At 38.3% G+C, this 20,177-nt stretch overlaps 1 protein-coding gene across 1 annotated transcript; it reads left to right on the top strand.

Moving 5' to 3' along the window:
* Positions 1-201: 201 nt before the first annotated feature.
* Positions 202-16,865, top strand: LOC310991505 (SEC14-like protein 2). The gene is made up of 12 exons (XM_083979234.1): positions 202-439; positions 2,213-2,288; positions 7,046-7,089; positions 8,434-8,496; positions 9,621-9,809; positions 9,911-10,006; positions 10,104-10,164; positions 10,869-10,952; positions 11,045-11,151; positions 15,149-15,288; positions 16,066-16,235; positions 16,342-16,865. Exons 1-12 carry the CDS (start codon positions 386-388, stop codon positions 16,527-16,529), a joined length of 1,272 nt encoding a protein of 423 aa, XP_083835360.1. The 5' UTR covers positions 202-385; the 3' UTR covers positions 16,530-16,865.
* Positions 16,866-20,177: the final 3,312 nt, after the last annotated feature.

Genomic DNA, 20,177 nt, shown 5'->3' with positions numbered 1-20,177 from the left:
TTTCCCTCTCTGAGTGTTACGTCTCATTATTCTTCCTATCTTTGGCCGAGTCAGCCGGTTGGACCAGTGGATGGATGATGGGTCTCTAGCAGGCGGCGCGACACCCGTGTTTACATTTTTTTCTCTCTCCTCCTCCCTCCACCTGCAGCAGGCAGCGGAGAGCGGACACCGAGGGAGAGCAGCCTGACACTGAAGCCGTGCATGAGCGGAGCATCACGGGGAGGAGGAGGAGGTGACTAATGCAGGAGCAAGGCGCCGGTTAACGGAGACGGTGACGGACAGTAGTGACGGTGACGGTGACGCTGCTGTTAATCTGACTTTGAAGGAGCTCTGCGTTTTTTTTCCTTCTCTTCTTTCTTTTCATCTTTATCATCAGGTCGCAGACATGAGCGGAAGAGTAGGAGACCTCAGTCCGAAACAGGCTGAAGCACTAGAGCAGGTAAGTTTTTATTATTTAACAACAATATTCATAATAATAGGCCTAATGATGGTAATATTATTCTTTTTTTAATATTATTATCGGTAATAATATGTATGTCAGTTAATAACGGAGTGCTGTGTGCCTTATCTCTCTGCACAGTTTCCTTTTATCACTTGTGGTTTATAACAGCGATGCTCCAGTATAATGTGTGCGCGGGGTGTAGCTCTGATAATAAGATAGTGATAACGTCACTATACAATCTGTTCACTACATTTCCCTTTTTTTAATATCACTCTGACAGTAATTGGTTTCTAATAAGGAACCCTTATTAATAAATAAGCTGTTTCCAATGGCTTTGCTATTGGTTAATAATACATTATTACTGTTTGATATAGATTAGTTATAGTAATTGTTTTTTTTAGTTTTTTTTTTTAGAATATGCATAGTAATAGTTTTGTTTCTGTGCCAGAAGATAATGGAAAATATCTTAAAATTTAACTCTGGCCTAAAATTAATTGATACATTTCGTCACATGTTGCCAAATACATAGCCTAATTATCCAGAGATTTGAGCAAGTGTATATTGTTAGATTATTGGCTTGATAAATGATATCACTGATTAAACAATTTTAGCTGATTACTCTTCTGTTGATTGGTGAATTGATTACACAATAAGATCTGGATTTCTCATATTCTAACAATTAAATCAACCAAAATTACGGCAGCAAAGACCAAAGACCAAAACCACATATTCATTCATAATCTCTTGCATTTTTTTTAATCTTATGTCTGTGAGGTAATTATAAAAACAGTTTGTTTCTCTATCAGTGTAACTTCTGTTTACTATAGGATCCATTCATCCTGCTCTCTGACACCTGTTCCTCTTCCCAGCAGTCAAACAGTTTTATATCGCTTTATTTTAGTTTTTTGCTGCATCTTATGAACACATACAGTATTTGCTGCTCTGTTAGATGAAGTAACAGTATGTATATGGGTCAGTGCTTTACGGTGCATGTTTATGTCTCACTTTCACATCACCTTTCTCACCTGAGGTTTGCTGTTAATAATAATATAAACACTAAGGCAAGATTAACTCTAGGGGAAGTCCATTCATTTAAACAAGTTAAATTACACTATGACCACAACTGACCTTTCAGTTTCAGCCCTGGGCTCTTGGTTCCTCTTATGGGGAGTCATGGTTTTATATACAGTCATATATCATCTATTTATAGGCGGGGGGGGGACTCGTTCCTTTTTTTTAACCTAAGAGAGAAATTTTTTATATTATATTATGTTGCAGCCTTTCAGATTTGTATATTTGCAGGTTTTATGACAAACAAGCCATGTGCATCAACTTGGTTTTGGTTAAATTGTTCATATTTTTCACTAGTTTCTGAAGTTTTATGAGTAAAATCCTTCATCAGTGACCGCCGGTGAAGTATTTTGCAGCCGAATGTTGCAGTTTAAAAAACCTGAAATTAGTTTTTTTGTCCATGCAAAAAAAATTGTTGGCAGACCGACTCCGTTTCACATCGACAATTCAGTGTGTAAAATAATCGGTCACACAGTCACAAGTTAGTTATAGAATCAGACTCGATGAAAACATCCACAGTGAAAATAAACAGAGGAAACTTCAGAGTCTTTTTTACCTCCAGGGCTCATTATTTTATAACTGTGAAGATTTCCATGAACTCTCTTTCAAGTTATGAAATCCTCTTTTACAGAACATGTCAATCAAATGTCTCTTTCTTCCCTTTCTTCTTCTTCCTCCTCCTCTCTTTCTTCGTTTAAGTTTCGAGAGAGGATACAAGACATTCTTCCTCAACTTCCTGCGCAGCATGACCACTTCCTGTTACGATGGCTCAGAGGTCAGTTAACAAACACCACCACCACTATTACTAACAACAACAAGAAAAACAAGCATCACCTGCTGCTCCTCCCTGCACTCCACCTTAATCTGCTTTGTCCTACATTTTATTTCACCTGCTATCGTTCTTCTCACACATCCACAATGAAAAACCTACAAGCGTCGCTTCATGTGTGTAAAGCAGAAGCTGCAGTGGTTTATATCACATGAACCTGATGCAACACGTGGAAAAAAAGTCTCTTTGCAGCTGTTGGGAAACTCGCCTGGTATTTCTCTGCAAAACACGACGAAGCTCAAACCACAACTGAAAAACTCAAACCTGCTTTTTTTTTTTTTGTCACAGCTAAATCGAATCTTAATAAGTTTTCAAGCTAAATTTGTCAGATTTTCCTCAGTTAGGTAAAGGCCAAGGCTGAGGTTGTGCAATTAGTGTGTGGGAGGCAGTGATTAAAGGGAGGCCTTGTTCTGATTAGTTGTGGAGCAGAAGTCCAGCACTGTGTGTATCAAGCTAATCCAGGGATAATCACATTAAAGGTGCACTACGATGGACGATGGCAGGCAGCCCCGTCTACCAGGAGACGCTCAGCCACCGCCACAGCCGCCGTGTTTCTGTTTCTGTTTCTGTCGCTCTCTCCCTGGGCTCAAGTTCCCTGGATTTTGAATAATAACAGTGAAAAACTTGTTTCATAACGAAGAACTCAGAGTGAGGCAGTGAGGGGGGAGTATTGTTCTCTGTAATTAGGCGTCACTGTTGTGAAAGTCGACGTCACAGCTCCGAACGCGGACAGTGAGGGCCTGTTTGTTTGCACGCTCTGATTGAGTCGAGTTATGAATGTAAAGATGGGAGAGGGAACGGGGCCCATTCATTGATTTATAACAGCCTGAGGTGGTGGAGCGCCAGCGACCGACCTTATAATGATCTGGATCTAATCAAACTGTGGAGTTTTTCATCTGCATCTATACACATTCATTTGTGTTTATTAATTTGAGGCTCTTTACATCAATGTGAGATGAACTGTGTTGCACTTTTTTATAACCAGGAAAGAAAGAAATAATTGGGGAAGTTACACATTTAAATCAAGTTCTTTCCAATGAGAAAAACTTCCTGTTTCCCACCATGTTGTTCCAACAACACTGGCCACAGGGGAAAAGGCTGTTTCTAAAAGCAAGGTGCATTCGAAACAACTGATATTAGTCTGTGTCTGTGGCTAAATCACATTTTCGTGGATGGTCTCGTCCACACAATGAGAGGCAATTAAGGAAAGTGCACGCACATCCAAAAAAATCAACAGGTGCAGTACAAAAATGTAATAGAAAAAGGAGAAAAGATGTCCGCACACTGCTGCTGTTGCTCCCCAAATTTAATATAGATACATACAACGTTTCGACCCACACCGGGTCTTCTTCAGGTCAAGATCTTAAAGGGATAGTTCAACATTTTGGCAAATTGGCCCATTTCCAGTTGTTTTAGAGGTAAATTCAGAGACTGCTTGCTGAAAAACTGCCCCAGAAGGCAACGTGCATCAGCGGTTTTGCACGAATTTGCCTCTAAAACAACTCTGTCTGGTAACGTTCTGTTATTATCTCATAGCGTGGTGAATGTGCAGGTCACAACTTGTCCACCAGAACGTTTTGGAGTTGTTGGATTGTGTATTTGATGAGTTTGATGAGGGAAACCAAGAAATCCCATCAGCCTCCATAGCATAGCTCTGAGCAGCTCGCGGCTCTGCTCTGCCGTTCTAAAAACAGCTTGCACCGACAATTAGAGGTAACGAACCTACTGCTATACTATAGGGATTATGGCAATGGGCCAATTTGCCAAAATGTTGAACTATCCCTTTAACATGTGTTTGGGGTGGGGTATATAAATACAAAAGAGAAATGGGAGCTCATGATTTGCACCTGAAACTAATTCCCAAGTCATGAGGCGACGAGGTCAATTACTGCTGGATAAAACCCACACAGCACCCAAACAAAACAAAATCTACAAATTTAACTACAAAGAATGTAATATAATACCATTGACATCCAAGATACTTGATAGAAATCTGATAATTGTCCACACAATCTCATCGCTTTAAGGTTGCGTACTGGTGCTGCTTCCCCAAACATCACATAACACAAACTGGTGGTTTCTAAAAGCTGCTCGTGAATGTCCAGGAAATTTTCCTCCTGGTTAACAGCTGGTTTTCTTGTAACAGATGCGATAAAACAATGGGACACGGTGAAGGGAAACACAGAGCTCAGATCTGTAACATGATCCAGTCCGACTCTGGTTCTTCCACATGACACAAGTTGGTTCTTGTACCAGAGGTCAACGACCTTCCTCCTCGTCTTCACCCAGGAAAACATTTATCTTTAAACAGCTCCACCTTTAACCCCGACCAGGTCGTCCCTGTGAATATCAGACAGTTTTTATCAGAGACTTTAGAACAAGTGTCGTCTATAGAAATAAACTAAACTCCTCTGATGTTTAGGGTCAGTCACAACTCTTCGTCACTTTTCAACTAATATTAGTTTTATATTCTCTCCTTATCTACAGGTAATGATATTAGCTGTTTTGATAAAGTAATGAAATATAAAATTGAATAAATTCATAATTAGTTCCTGAATATTCCTAAATAGTCTGTGGCTTCACATTGGCTCGCGACAGAAATATACTGTATATACTTATTTAACTTGTGTGTCCAGCAACTCATTGGTAATAATAATAACAATGATGATAACAAAAAAAAGCAATAATTATTTAATATGCACTAATAATTAAATCCAATAATGAGCCACTTCCCTTGGCTGAAAGCCTTATTAGCTGAAAGCCTTATGACAGTGAGGTTATATTCATGTGCATGTGAGCAAATGAGAAAAAAACAACAACTTCTATGAGCTGATGCTGCCTGAAATTGAAACAGTTTCATCTTTGTGAAGTTATTATTTAAAGTTTACATTCATCTGAGGGTTTAAAAGGTTTGAATCAGCCAGGGTGATCAAGTTCATTCCTGTCGAGTTCATTGTCCTTCCAGGTTTCCTTACAGCTGGAGCTGCAGCGTGTCGAACACTGACTTGGGGCTTCACGGTTGTGTCATTAACTGTTATCAGAAGTTCTTGTACCAGCCACGAGCTTCATCATAAACCTTTATCACAGCTTCAGATAACATTCATTATATGAATCAGCAGGAGATCCATTCATACTGTCATCTCTCTCTCTCTGGGGTTATTGTGTATATATTGGTGGTGACATTGTGTTACACTGCAAAAATTCAAAATCTTACCAAGAATATTTGTCTTATTTTTAGTCAAAATGTCTTATTTCTAGTCAAAACTAATCTCATTATACTTAAAATAAGACTCATCACATAAAAAGTAGCTTGTTTTTAGACACTTTTTACTTCTTTCACTTGAAATAAGTACATGTAGAAGAATCTGATAGTGGAGCAGGTTTTTCTTTCTTATTACAAGCACGAAAAACTTGCTTTCACTGGCAGATTTCAGATTTTTCAAATGAAAATTAGTTTGAAACAGGGGAAAATTATCTAAAAACAAGTTAATTTTGAATGTGATGAGTCTTATTTTAAGTAGAAAGACATTAGTTTTGACTAGAAATTAGACATTTTGACAAGAAATAAGACAAATATTCTTGGAAAGATTTAGAATTTTTGCAGTGTAACTCACAGTAATGAACATGACTGAAGGGTTCAAAGCAGAGCAGAAAAGAAACAATAACACTTATTACTGACCGAAAATAACCCACAGTCTCCTGCCAGATCCCACTTTGAGCTTCTGTAATTGTGGGTCACTGAGCGCTGCGTTCAAGTTGCCAGACGGGAGCATTAGCTGCAGTCTAATCCACGGCTGGAGTAAGTTAGTTGTAAGTCTCAGTCACTTCACACAGCAACAGCGCTGTTGTGCTTTTCCACTGGACAGTCAGAGTCAGCTGCAGAGCCATAATCACCTTACACAGAGCATTAGACAGTGTCCACTCTGTTCTGGATCACGTCGACTCTGGGGGTTTAACGCCGCCAGAGAGGAGGAAGGAACGTTTTACACATTTAGGGGATGAAATGAAAGATCTGGTAACTTACAAATGTTCAGGTGCACATCACATGGGCAGCAGGTCCTGGTTCAGCTCCAACCTTTACTCCACTTTACCTGTGAAATAAAGACATACAATTACAGACTATTAATAAGCGTTATTAGATACTTAATTCATAATTTATGAAGCATATTTCCCTCATTGATTTTTATTTGTATGTAATTAACTCTGGATTAATTGGCTCATTTATAATAAAACATCTACTAACACACTCACTGACCATTACAGTAATTTATAAATGATCTTATGAACCACTAACAACTCCTAAATAACTGATTTATAATTGATATAATACTAGTTTATTAAGTATGAAAATACTATGATTAAATGCATTATGGATAAACTTACATTTATAACTGTGTTTATAAATGACTTGCTAATTACTGCAGTATCAATATAGGAAGAGTGCTTTATAAATTACCGTATGATTTAAGTGCTTAATAAGTGTAACCTATTTATTTTTTATTTATTCTTTGAATTTTTTATTCTTTTTCTATTCCAAGTTTGTCCCCGCTGTCATTTGTGGATAAATGAGGTTAAAGAGAAACCACACAAGTGTATAGTCGCACTCTACTTCTGTAGTTAAAACCTGTTTATAACATTCACCGTGTATGGATCACAGATTTATGTACTAATCATGTCGATCTTCTTTTTTTTCTCTCTTTCAGCCAGAAACTTCAATGTGCAGAAGTCGGAGGCCATGCTGCGAAAGGTAACAGTCCTAGTCTTTTTTTTTTTTTTTTTTTTTACATTTGTATAGTCTAAATTAAAATGTAAAAAAAAAGGTAAATCCATAATGACGGCTCTTTCAGTGGAAACCAGCCTATAACATTCAGTCCATCAGCTGCAGGCGTGGCTGCACTAACGTTTCACTGTGGATAAACTGAGTCATCGCAGCAGCCTGGGGAGATAACAACATAATAGATAAAAGAGCTTCAGTGATACTTGAGATGACAGAACAGGATTTACAGCAGTGACCTAACTTAAAGCTGCAGGAACTGATTTTTGTCCATAGGAGGAAACAACACAACAACACACTGATTGAATATTTAGTATATCAGAATCAGATTACTGTGATTTGTTCATTTGTCTGAAGTTTTATCTTGTTTAGAATACAAATATAAACCTATGTCTACAATTTTAACAAAAAACAACTACCCACTTGTATCCAGCAACAAACCAAATGATGTGGTAAATGCTAGAATTAGTGCTGGAAAGTAGTGACAGAAACACTGTTGTATTTCTAAACTGGCATTAGCCTACTTGTTAGTCAAAGTATGGAGGCCCTGAGGGTTAATTTAACACATTTATGTAAAATACATGTTAAAAATTCTAAATTGCTGCTCGTGATTGTGAAGACGGTTAGTTTGCATGTGTTTTCTGTTTTATTAACTGAGCTGCTTCTCAGTTTGATATACAGTAGAGACAGGACAGTAGAGATACAGGACAGTTAGAGACACAGGACAGTAGATACAAAGTAGTAGATACAGGATAGTAGAGACAAAGTAGTAGATACAGGACAATAAAAGACACAGTATAGTAGAGACAATAAATAAATGACAGTAGAGACATAGGACAATAGAGACAAAGTAGTAGATACAGGATAGTAAAAACACAGGACAATAGAGATACAGGACAGTAGATACAGAACAATAGAGACAACGTAGTAGATAAATGCAGGGACACAGGACAGTAGATGCGGGATCAGATCAACTCTTAATTTTTGAATCTACTAATGAGGCTGAAAAACAAAAACATGTTAATTGGACTGAGACTGAAACATTTCTGTCCCTTTCAGTGTGTGCATGTGTGTCTGTGTACAGTTGCGTGCGTGCATGTGTGTGTGGATACGGTTGTGTGTGTGTACACAGCGATACACACTGATCCCCTTCCTGCTGACTGAGCAGGTTTCATCTTCTTGCTCCCGTCTAAAACCTCCTAAGCCACTTAATTCACTACTACTTGTGCTTGGGTGGATCTGCTGCTCCACACACGCTCCGTCACACACTCGTGTATGTGTTCACCATGATCTCACCGATCCTTCTCTGTCTTCCAGCACTTGGAGTTCAGGAAACAGATGAAAGTAGACACAATCATCACAGAGTGGCGTCCACCAGAGGTAAACTAAGATGTAAACATTGTTGCTTTTTTTAAGGTTGCCTTTTATCATCAGGCAGAGGGACTCGCGATGAAAACTAGCTTTTTTAGCTAACTCGGGTGCATTTACATTTGTTTTTTACAATGTTTTATTAATGTAGTAATGTCTACATTGTCCCTTGTCAAATAAATTAAACTAAACTAAAAAAAACACATGAATCACATGAATCCTCCCTCTTGACAAAATTGAAGCCTGGGCCCAGTGGTTCAAAAGGTGTAATCTGGATAAAAACTATCCAGATTTTGAAATCCCTTTTTTTGCTATCCAGGATCACGTAATCCGTTTTAATTGTATCCCAGTTGTTCAAAGCATAGTAGGATTGGATCAATCTGATCCAGATCCAAATTTTTCAAGATTACCAAATCCGGATAATGATGCTCTAGATGGGACTGTGCATCACACTGAGGGCTCATTGGTCTGTAAACAACAGGTAGAACAGCAGCATGGACTCACTCAAAGTGTGTTTATTTGGAAACGGAGTGCATGTATTGTTTTCAGTGCACTTTGTTGTTTCTTCAATGTCTTTTAAACAGCCAGACTCCATCTGGTTGGGCTGGTAAAATAAATAAAAAACAAAGCAAATATACAGTACATTAGTAAACGTGTGAATATTTCCCCATGTGTTTCAAATTCAAACTGCAAATTTCATTAAATTCAGTTTGGGGAAAAGTTTTTCAGTTGTAGAATATTCAAAAGTTAACTTTATTTAATCACTGTTATGGTTTAAAAATAGGTGCAAAATATAAATCAATAAATGTATATGTAGCCTACTACATTGTAAATATTGTTTATTTGACCAGTTTGATTTTGCAGTAATTTAAATCACATTTTGTTCCTGAATCCACCCAACTGCTGGGATCAGTTTTATTTTTTTTATCAAAGTTTTCCCGATCCTACTAAAAAGTTTTGAACAACACAAACTGAGGGTTTGATCCAGATGAAAACCAAGATTGGATTAGAAGAAGAATCCATTTTTGGTTTTGAACAACCCAATTTCGAGATTTGATCCAATCCATTATCCAAAATACAATTGGATAACCTTTGAACAAGTGGGCCGTAGTTTTAAACATGGCGGCTGTGTGCAGGTGATAGAGAAGTACCTGTCGGGAGGGATGTGTGGCCACGACCTCGAGGGCAGCCCCATCTGGTACGACGTGATCGGACCGGTGGATCCTAAAGGCCTCTTCCTGTCCGCCTCCAAACAAGACTTCATCAAGTCCAAGATCAGAGACTGTGAGATGCTGCAGAAGGACTGTAACCTGCAGTCTCAGAGGGTGAGAGCACCAAACACACACTAACACACACAAACCGTCTATTATATATTTCATTTTAAAGTTATAAACATTTTTAAACATCTGTATGTGTTCTCCTCCAGCTCGGCAGGAACGTGGAGTCGATCACGATGATCTACGACGTTGAAGGTCTCGGTCTGAAACACTTATGGAAGCCTGCTATAGAAACATATGGAGAGGTATGGACACACACACACACACACGTTTATACAGTGTAGTGTTGACAAACTAAGACAAAAAGCAGATTAATGAGTCGATTCGTGTCTTCATCACCAGATCCTCCAGATGTTTGAAGACAACTACCCAGAGGGTTTGAAGAGACTGTTTGTTATAAAAGGTAAATTATCTTTATTCCTTTTATTTATTTATATTATTTACTGTTCTTATCTCTTCCTTTTATCAAGTTTTACCTTTATTCTATTGCACTGATTCTATGTTAATTTTGATTAATTTACTAATACCCCCTCACTGTGGAGTGGGTTCTCCTGACATTTTACTGATGCTGTTGATACAGCTCAGTACTGACACCTCCTGTGGATGAGAGAAAAATATAGATTTTACCGATGAGTTAGTGAAAAAAGTTTTAAAAAATAAAAATAAAATAAAATAAAGCTGTATAAATAAGAATGGCACTCTCAAATCATCCACAAAACCACATTAGGATCCACACAACTGTCTGTGTACCTCTGCTATAGCGGTTTTGTAGCGCTATATAAAGTGTCTCTATAATCTATAGTCCACTAACACACTGTGCATTTCTAACAGTCACACATAAAGAAATATAATTGAAACACCAAAAGTATAAACACAAGCAAATATCAAAATGTAAAAAATAATACAAATAATATCTGACTGCGAAGTCAATCTGATCCTTACAGTGCTTATACTGTAATTAAAGGAATGATGATTGTTATTATAATTTTTTGCCTCCATACGTGTTTGTTTCATTAAACTATGATCTGTGTTTACTTTTATTCTGACAGTTTTGACTGTTTCTGGTTAACACTTGGTTTAACACCTTTTAATTTTTGGCCCGTGCAGCTCCCAAACTGTTTCCTGTGGCCTACAACCTCGTCAAACACTTCCTGAGCGAGAACACGAGACAGAAGATCCACATCCTCGGGGGTGAGACACACTGCTGCATCTTGTTTTACAGAATATTTCTTCTCCCTAACACTGAACTCACATGAATATGAATGCATCTGTTGCTGCGACAGGGAACTGGCAGGAGGTTTTACTGAAGCACATCGACCCCGAGGAGCTGCCGGTGATTTACGGAGGCAAACTGACAGATCCTGACGGAGATCCTCGCTGTCGCACCAAGGTGAGTCAGTGACTCAGCAGAGACTCTGCCTGTCTGGTGAGACGAGGGCTGACAGGTCGGAGGAGACTCGTATCCATCACTGAGATGCGTTCGTTCACTGACACACTGATGAGGCTCTGATACAGTGCGAGACCTCAGAGAGTTTATTTATAAAGTGAGAAATACCGCCGCATTTTACAGGTGGTTCTGTAATGTTTAGCTGTTACATCACTGTCTGATGGGACTAATAAACTACAAAATCTGACCTGTTAAGAGAAGCTCTTACTACATTTTGACTGTTATCATTTAGTAACACTTGGATTATTACTCTTTCATATTATTTTACGTTATTTACTATTTTTTATTTTGATTGATTTATGAGTTTAATGCTGAAATATTCTAAAGCAAAAGTCAAATAATTGAAAGATTTTCAAAGGTGACTTTTCCAAAATCCTGTTGTTTATTTCTCTTAACTGATAAAGCCACAGTTTAATGGTCCATAATGGTTATAAACAAGGATTGTTTTCAGTTTTTTATCATGATAAAGCAAATTTTAGAGCAAAATAACTGAAATAAATCAAAGTAACATGTTGTATTTAACACAATAAATCAGGTTAGAAGTGACAAAACTTCACAACATTGTGCATTTAAAACTAAAACTAGTGATTTAATAACAACTATTAAAATCCCATCAGCCTCAGCTCTATGTTTCGCCAATAAGCAAATGTTAGTAGCTAATATTATGAACTAAGATAGTGAACATGCTAAATGTCGCACCTACTTGGCATCAGCGTTTTAGCATAAGTACAACCTCACAGAGCTGCTAGCTGCGACCATTAATCTAGTTAATTACTGCAATTTAAAAACAATAATTTTTTAAATTTTATCATCAATATAATGCAACAACGTCCCTTTAGAGCAGGGGTGTCAAACTAATTTTAATTCAGGGGCCACAAACAGCACAATTGGATCTCAAGTGGGCTGGACCAATAAAATAATAGCATGATAAACTATAAATAAAAAGAAGAACTTTTCCCTTTGTATTATAAGATGTTTACAGTTAACGAACTATTCTTTTACAAAACATATTATGAACAATCTGACATTTCTTGATAAAAATACATGTGCAATTTCAATATATTATTAGAATATTATGCCTCTTCTGCCTTCTATGTAGTGTCACATTTGGCAAATTCACTCTGAGGGCCAGATTGGACCGCACGTTTGAGACCCCGGCTTTAGAGTTGCTTTACAGGTGTCTGATCTGAATGACTTGAGTATAACTTTATCAGACAGAAGCAGTGACAATCCTGCTCTGGATACACGTCTAGTCCGAACCTCATCAGCCCTCATACAGAGTTTAACAATGATTAAAACTATGAACTAGCCTATATCTAGTCTACAACAGCCCACTTAACTCGCCCTGTAGCTGTAGTTTTCCCCCATTACTGGCTTCAGTCGTGCAGCTTCCAGCTTTGCTTCATCATGACGCACACTTTGCACCTGAGATGTTGTGGCTCCACATTTGACTTGCAAACTTGTGTTTTACTGTATGTGAGTTTGCATCCCACCAGTTTTTCCTGTTTTGCACTGTAAACAGCCTCCCATTAGATAAACAAAGTGGACACAAAGGGGCTGTTTTCTGTTCTGTCACACTGGCTCATAAAACGTTACCGCTCCGAGCTGCTATCCTGTTGCACAGCGGGTCAATGACAAAAGAGGAGGACAGCTCTGGAACAAATCAATACAGCTGCACTCGGCCTCTCTCTGCTGCACAGAGCGAGGACTCAGGAACTGATGCTAGAAGGGACACGTCGTTGGTTTTCTAGGTTGCACTGGCGAGCAGATTGTGTGTTGTTGTTGTGTGTGAATTATAAAAACAGGTGATGACAGACTACGTTAACGCGCTGTAGGCTACTGATATGACGCTGTGCTTAGACAACAAGAGGCCTCAGCGCCAGAGAAGCTGTCACAGCCGCTGCTTGAGTAGCGCCGCGCTCGTAGATAATAAACCCTAGAGGAGGAAACTGACCTGTGTCTGTCACTGTTTCTGTAGATTAATAATTGGGCCAAGGACTGATGAGCAGCAACAACGAGAGAAATTCATTCAGGATTCAAGACAGTTGTGATGCACAGTACTCCAAGTGTTTTCTTTTTTTCTACCTTTTTTTTGGGGGTTGTTTTTTAATCATTTGTTTTTAGTTAGCTAGCTGTGTGTCCTTCACATTGTACTGTATTGTTTTGGTTAGGACGTAGGAACTAAGGTTTTTCATTTTTTTTAATCAAACGTTCTTGTGGAGAGTTTTGAGGAGGAGCTTGATGCCACTCTGTACAGGAAACATGAAGCTAAAACCAGGAGACACCAATCCCTCCATAAAACCACAATTACCTTTGTTACACTTGGCACTTATTAAACAGACAGGATTTAACAAGTTAATTATTATCCTCAGAGGAGCTAGTGGGCAAATTTGGTTGAGCTAGGCTAACATTCCCATCCGTCTCCAGTCTCAATGCTAAGCTACGCTAACCTGCTGTCGATCAATCCTCTCATCTAACTCTCAGAAACTGATGGTGCGCTCCAGTTGTACTGTACGGAAAAGTCTGAATTTCTGAGCTCTGAGTTGTAATCTTAATCTTGAACGCAGCCTGAAGTTGAATCTCTCAAAGTCAGAGAATTCCCACCAGCCCTGATGTGAGAATTCAAGATGGCTGCTATTCCCGCCAACAATTGTGAACACTGCAGTTTTACTGTTCTCATTTCATTCAATTCACATTAAAGTCAGTCGTGTTCATAGTATACTGTTCAGTTCTTGCCACTGGACATTTTCCTACACTTTTTGATTAAAAAAACAACTAGAGTGTTATCAAAATAGTAATGAACAGTGGCTAACGGCTAACAGCCTGCTTGTTTTTGGTGGAGCTATGTTACATTTTTACATACAGCTTTTTAAAAACATTATAAATTGTTTGCATTGAAATCCAAAGTTTAAAAGTATAAAATCATTATATTTCATTTCGTTATATTAATGGGCCATTTTTCTGACTTCCATGTTTGTTTTGTAACTTAAAGGTGCTAAATTCTTTTTTTTATTGGCTTTCATGTTCCCATGTATAGAACCATGATACATACTAGAAGTATTAATAACATAAAAAATAGAGACAAAGAGGCACTTAGACAAATACCATAACTAACATTTACAAAATTTCATTCAGACACTAAATTCAGGTGCTAAATTTAGAGGGGACTTCGTTCTGAGCTCTCTCTTCTGACTTCCAATGTCAATGGAGCGCACCATGTTTCACTAAAAATACAATTATTTCCTTCTTATTCCAACTTGAACCTGAGGAAAACTTGCAGGTAGAAACATTTTTTGGGGACGTTCATGTTGTGTCTGGTTTAAACTGCACTGACCTGTGCAGCAGGACTTTAAGGCCTTATGTATATTTTTATATGAGGCCTCACACTTTTACTCTATAATCAATGTAAAGAGTCAGAAATCATGAGCTGCCTGATGAAGCGTTGCTCTCTAACGGAACATTTTAGTTTGATCAATGTCTTTTCTTTTCTTTTAGTAATGCCTTCCTCTCTCGATCTTTTCCTTCTGTTGGCGTCTGTTTCCAAATAACGGCTCCTATGAGGCTGAAGAGACTTTTGCAATATATTTCTTTTAGAGAAGTGGTTTCAGAAGAATTTGACTTCCCTTATGATGACAACAACAACAACAATATTGATGCATGTGTGGAAACTTTCAGAGGTTGTTGGATCCAGAGATGTGAGTTGTGTTAGTGTAAACTCTGTGATATAGGTTTGATTCTCTGTTAATAAACACACGAGTGGAAAAGAGTTCTTTATTTGTTGTTGAATGTTTAAATGTGAAAAATAAGAAGCGTTCACAAATCACAGTAAGTGAATCTTTTCTCTCTCCTCCCTTCCTCCTTTCCTTTCCTCAGTCGCACATTTTTCATCTATCAAGTGTGTGACGTCTGTATTTTGACTCTCTCTTTGTCTCTGTTGAAGATCAATCACGTCGGCCCCGTTCCTACCTCCTACTACGTGCGCGACCACGTGAGGGTCGAATACGAACAGTGTATGACCGTCAGCCGAGGATCCTCACAACAGCTCGACTACGAGATCTTGTTCCCGGGCTGTGTCCTCAGGTCAGAGGTCAAAACTGCTCCTTTATCAACTGATTTTTGGTTTTATGTTGTTTTATGTCTTTGACTGACTGATTATTTCATTTTCTGAAGCATTGAACTCTTTATTGTTAATATAAAAGCAAACGGAGAGGCCTAAGAAACATTTAGAGCTTCACTTCAATCCAACAACTAAAGAATCTTAATAATAAGACCAGAAAATGTTGACATTACGGATATATTATAAAGATTAATAAGATCTAATCTCATTCATACATAGTCGGTTAAATAGAGGACCTCAAGATAAATAATTTAAATTTGTCTTAAAGCAGTAAAATCACATCCTTTGTTGTTTTAATGTCACATCTGGATCAGGGCTGTGCATTGGCACAAATCTGGAGATAGAATATCCCAAACAGGAATGACGATTTGATAAATTGGGGATCTCTTAACTGTAATTTTCTTCCTTTGAAAAGTCTATTTTTAGAAGAACTCAACAAACACAGTTTATTTTTTGGGTTCAGACTCAGATCAGTTTCACCTGTTTTTGTTTTTCACAACTCCTTTAACATCTACTAATAGTTAACACAGTGCAGTCTGAACAAAGGTCCGGGGCTCAAATGCAACACAAAGCTACTGTCACTCACCATGTAAACTATTAACTAGTTTTCTGACACTCCTAATCTGGATCAGTGAGTTTATGGACCTGTCGTTGTTTCTTCTTCGCTATCAACTCGTATACAAGATGAATAAGAGGATAGTTGCTGTAAGATCCTCGCTGTTGTCTTTGCGTCCTGTCAGGTGGCAGTTTTCCACAGAGAGTGCCGACATCGGCTTCGGGGTGTTTCTGAAGGCGAAGAAGGGCGAGTGGATGAAAGCTGCTCAGATGCAGGAAGTCGTGCCGAGCCAACGCTACAACGCCCACTTGGTGCCCGAGGACGGCTCTCTGACCTGCGAACGGCCCGGAGTCTGTGAGTGACCGTCTGTCTCTTGCTGTAAACACCGTCTGTTGCAGTTCAGCCTGACGTGTCACACAGACTGACGTCGTTGTCGCTCTTCTGTTTTCGTCCTCCGCAGACGTGCTGAGGTTCGACAACACCTACAGCATCTTCCAGGCCAAGAGGATCAGCTTCACAGTGGAGGTGCTGCTGCCCGACCGCATGCAGCCGCCGCAGACCAACGGGGGGGGCAGCGCCGTCGCCAGCAGCAGCAGCAAGTCGGCGCAAACCGAGGGCCAACAGCCGACAGCCGACAGCCAATCGTGAGCGAGCGATGATGAAGACGACACAAAACAACACAACACAACACATGTTGTTTAGCTGCGAGTAAGCACAGCCTGAGATACTTGATCTGAACAGGAACCACAACATGCTGCCAATAAATACAAATAACCAGAATTACGTCTAAATGACTGATGAACTCATTCATGTGGCGTCAAACAGGAAACATCTGCAGGAGGAACATAAGAGTATATCAGTGTTTTACTCACCTTGACACTGGGCACATCTGTCCAGCTGCTGATAATCCTCCTACAAAGTAAAGGAATGAGAAGCAGGTGAGCCGACTGTTCATCAGCAAAACATGGTCTGTAATCAAAGAGTGAACCAGTGTCGTTGTTTGGGGGCTTACCCTTGGATGATCCTTCAATTTGTACCACATCCATGACCCCTGGACAAAATTTAGACATCAGTTACTCCCAAAATATCTGTGATACATAATAAGGCTGGGCTCTATGGGCTTTAGGGCTGGTCTCATTTACAGAGTGATAAAAAGAGATATCCAAAATCCCCTCTGTGAAAACTTCTGAATTTTTAAAGGGGCTTTATCCATTGTTCAGATTTCTGTTCTGGAAATTAGCGCATATTTCATTAGATATAGCCTCATTTACATATTTAAACATAAAATTTGACAAAACTTGTAATACAAAAAATATTTGTCTTAATGTGAGTAATAAACTTGGGAAGTTTCATGGTGATATCTGTTAGTTAACATTTTTTACATTTACATTTTAAAATACATTAAAAAACCCATAGGCGGAGGTGGACATTTTTGTCCACTTGAAGGGTCATGGGTGTCATTAAAATGCATTACGGGTCCAAAACATTGACTTTCATTCTGAAATTCAGGACATCCAGAGTTTATCCAAAGATACACCTCCTTGCCAAAAATCAAGCCCCAGTGACCTTTCATTTGACCGTGGGGAGTTGGGAAAGTGTGAGAGGTGGACAAGAATGTTCTGCTAAATTAAATTAAAGTTTTTATCCAGATTAACGGCCACTGACTGAATCATGTCGGTAAATATAACAGTCATATTCAGAATTATTGATCCTCAGGAGGAAGTTATGTTAAAGATACATCTGCTCTGAGAATAGAGTTATATAAAGAAAAGTTAAGAGATAAATATAAACAATTACAAGATAAATATATACAGTACATGAGATAGTAGAAAAAGTATGTCCTCAGGAAAATAGAATGTAAAACTAGTATCAAGACTGTATTGTAATATTATTTGCACAAGTAAATAAATAAGAGATAATAATAGTAAATATAATAGTATAGTATGCAGCACAGTTTTAACCGTCTGTGCACAAAGGAAAATATTCTCTATAGATTATTTTCTATTATTGACGGAGGATTATTTACAACAGTCAAACAACAATGGAGCTTCAGAGTTTAACAAAACAGACTATTGTGTGTAAATGAAGTGTAATTAAAGGTCAAGGCCCACGACGTCACAGTGTTATCGCCTACTCTCCTTTTATTTCTGCCTCCATGTTGCTGCAGAAATATCTACAGACCAGACTGAGCATCAGGTCGTCATACGTAGAATAATCTGTAACGTGGTTTTAACCCTTGAGATCTCAGCAGGGAACGTCCAGATTCACAGAAAACATTCCAATAATAATATATTTATTCTCTAATTTCTAATTTATTTCAAAGTTAAATAATATATCAATATCAAAACAATTTCAAATGCAGTGTTATTTTCCATCCCAGTCATTAGCAGTGAGTGTGAATGAGGAAACTGAATGATTTCTCTCACCAGACAGTTACTGAATGTAGATGGATGTAGACTGATTGATTGATTGATTGATTGATTGATTGATTGATTGATTGATTGATTGATTGATTTCACAATATACTGGGAGGTTTTCTTTTTCTTTTTTTCTTTTCTTTTCTTTTGTTTTTTTACTCCAACAACTCAGAAGGAAATGATGAAATAAAACATCCACACTTAAATGAACGCCTCAGTGTCACATTTCAGTTTCTAAACATTCGCCAAGTCGAGCTCACACTGGGTCTAAACTTGTTGTTGATCATAAACTTTTCTCATGTGATGAAGTTTTGCATCAACTGTGAATAAATAAAAAAAATACATTTTGGATAAAATGTAAAAAGCAGCCACTGCCTGTTTCTTTGTTTGTTTCTTTGTCAATATATTAAGAAAATAAAGCGTCTGTGGAATTTTCTCATGAGCAAAACAATAAAGTTAACATCACCCGCCAACAACAGACATCTCCACTGTGAAAAATCTTTTCTTTCACATGAAACTCAAACAAATCTGTTGCAAAGCTGCACCTGTGTTCACCAGCTTGAGGACTTCCTTCCTTCTTCTTCTTCTGCTCTGCTGCTGTTGTTGGTGGGTTTGTGCAGCTCATGGTGCAGCAGCTCCACCACCTGTACACAAACAGGAAGTGACACCTGTGACAGGAAGGTGAACTACGTCACCTGCACTGCTGGAGAAAAAAACAAACAGAAAACCTCTCTGTATAACAATGACACTTATAAATTCAGGCAGAGTGCTGTAATGATCACTTCCTTCCATGTGTATCTTCCATATATTATCTCCCTCTATAGACCCTATTAAATAGCTGCAGTAATATTTGCATAAATATATTTAAATATCATGTGTTCCTTATTTTTTTTTATTTTAGTATAATGCTGTGACCATATATGGTAATGCTATATACAGTATATGACAAGCTCTGGTCATAAAGTTGAAATTAAATGTTTTTTTCTACCTCTTCTCATGAGATGATTGTGACAATGTGATTTATTCTTGATAGATTAAAGCAGAAGTAAGTGATATATTTGTGTTAATATAAGTCTTAAATAGTTATATCTTCCGACAGCAATCACTTACATAGAGTGTTTGGTCTGAAACACGGGTCTCCCAGTCCCTCTGCTCTGCTCTGAGCCGAGGAGAAAACATTTATCGTATCCTACAGTTTTTATCCAATGAGGAGAGAGAACGGCATGCAGGGCTGTGTGCAGGAACGCCGTGAATGTGGTGACGTAGGGACGAGGACTGTTATGGTGCGTTCAAGGAAACTCGTATTTTTCCGACCGTGAAGTGGTACCAGTTCGATCTGGTACGAGTTCACCGGTCGGAAGTTACGAGTGGCCGTTATAGTGACTTTCACCGGTAAAACAGGTCGGAAAAACACGAGTGGGTTGCCTGGAACGCTACAAAGTCGTAAGTTGTGACTTGAAGCTGTAATTTACGATTTCAAAAGCCTGCCTGGAACGCAGCATTAGCGAAAACGACTGGACCACTTACTTCTGCTTTAACCTTTATAATAGGAATAAAAAGAGTAATGTGTCTGAAAACAAAGTTATTCCAACTTTATGGGCAACATATCTAAAATATAATAAACATAAATATTTGTATGGGCCAAACATAAATGTGAATATATGAAACTGTTACAGTTTTAGATTTAATGTATATATGTGTATATACTTACATTAAAGCAGAAGTAAGTGATATATTTGTGTTAATATAAGTCTTAAATAGTTATATCTTCCGACAGCAATCACTTACATAGAGTGTTTGGACTGAAACACGGGTCTGTCAGTCCCTCTGCTCTGCTCTGAGCCCAGGAGAAAACTTTTCTCATATCCTACAGTTTTTA

This window comes from Trachurus trachurus (genome assembly GCF_905171665.1).
Source record: "Trachurus trachurus genome assembly, chromosome: 9".
In the NCBI taxonomy this organism is placed as follows: domain Eukaryota; kingdom Metazoa; phylum Chordata; class Actinopteri; order Carangiformes; family Carangidae; genus Trachurus; species Trachurus trachurus.
This window is presented reverse-complemented; position numbering and strand designations above follow the sequence as displayed.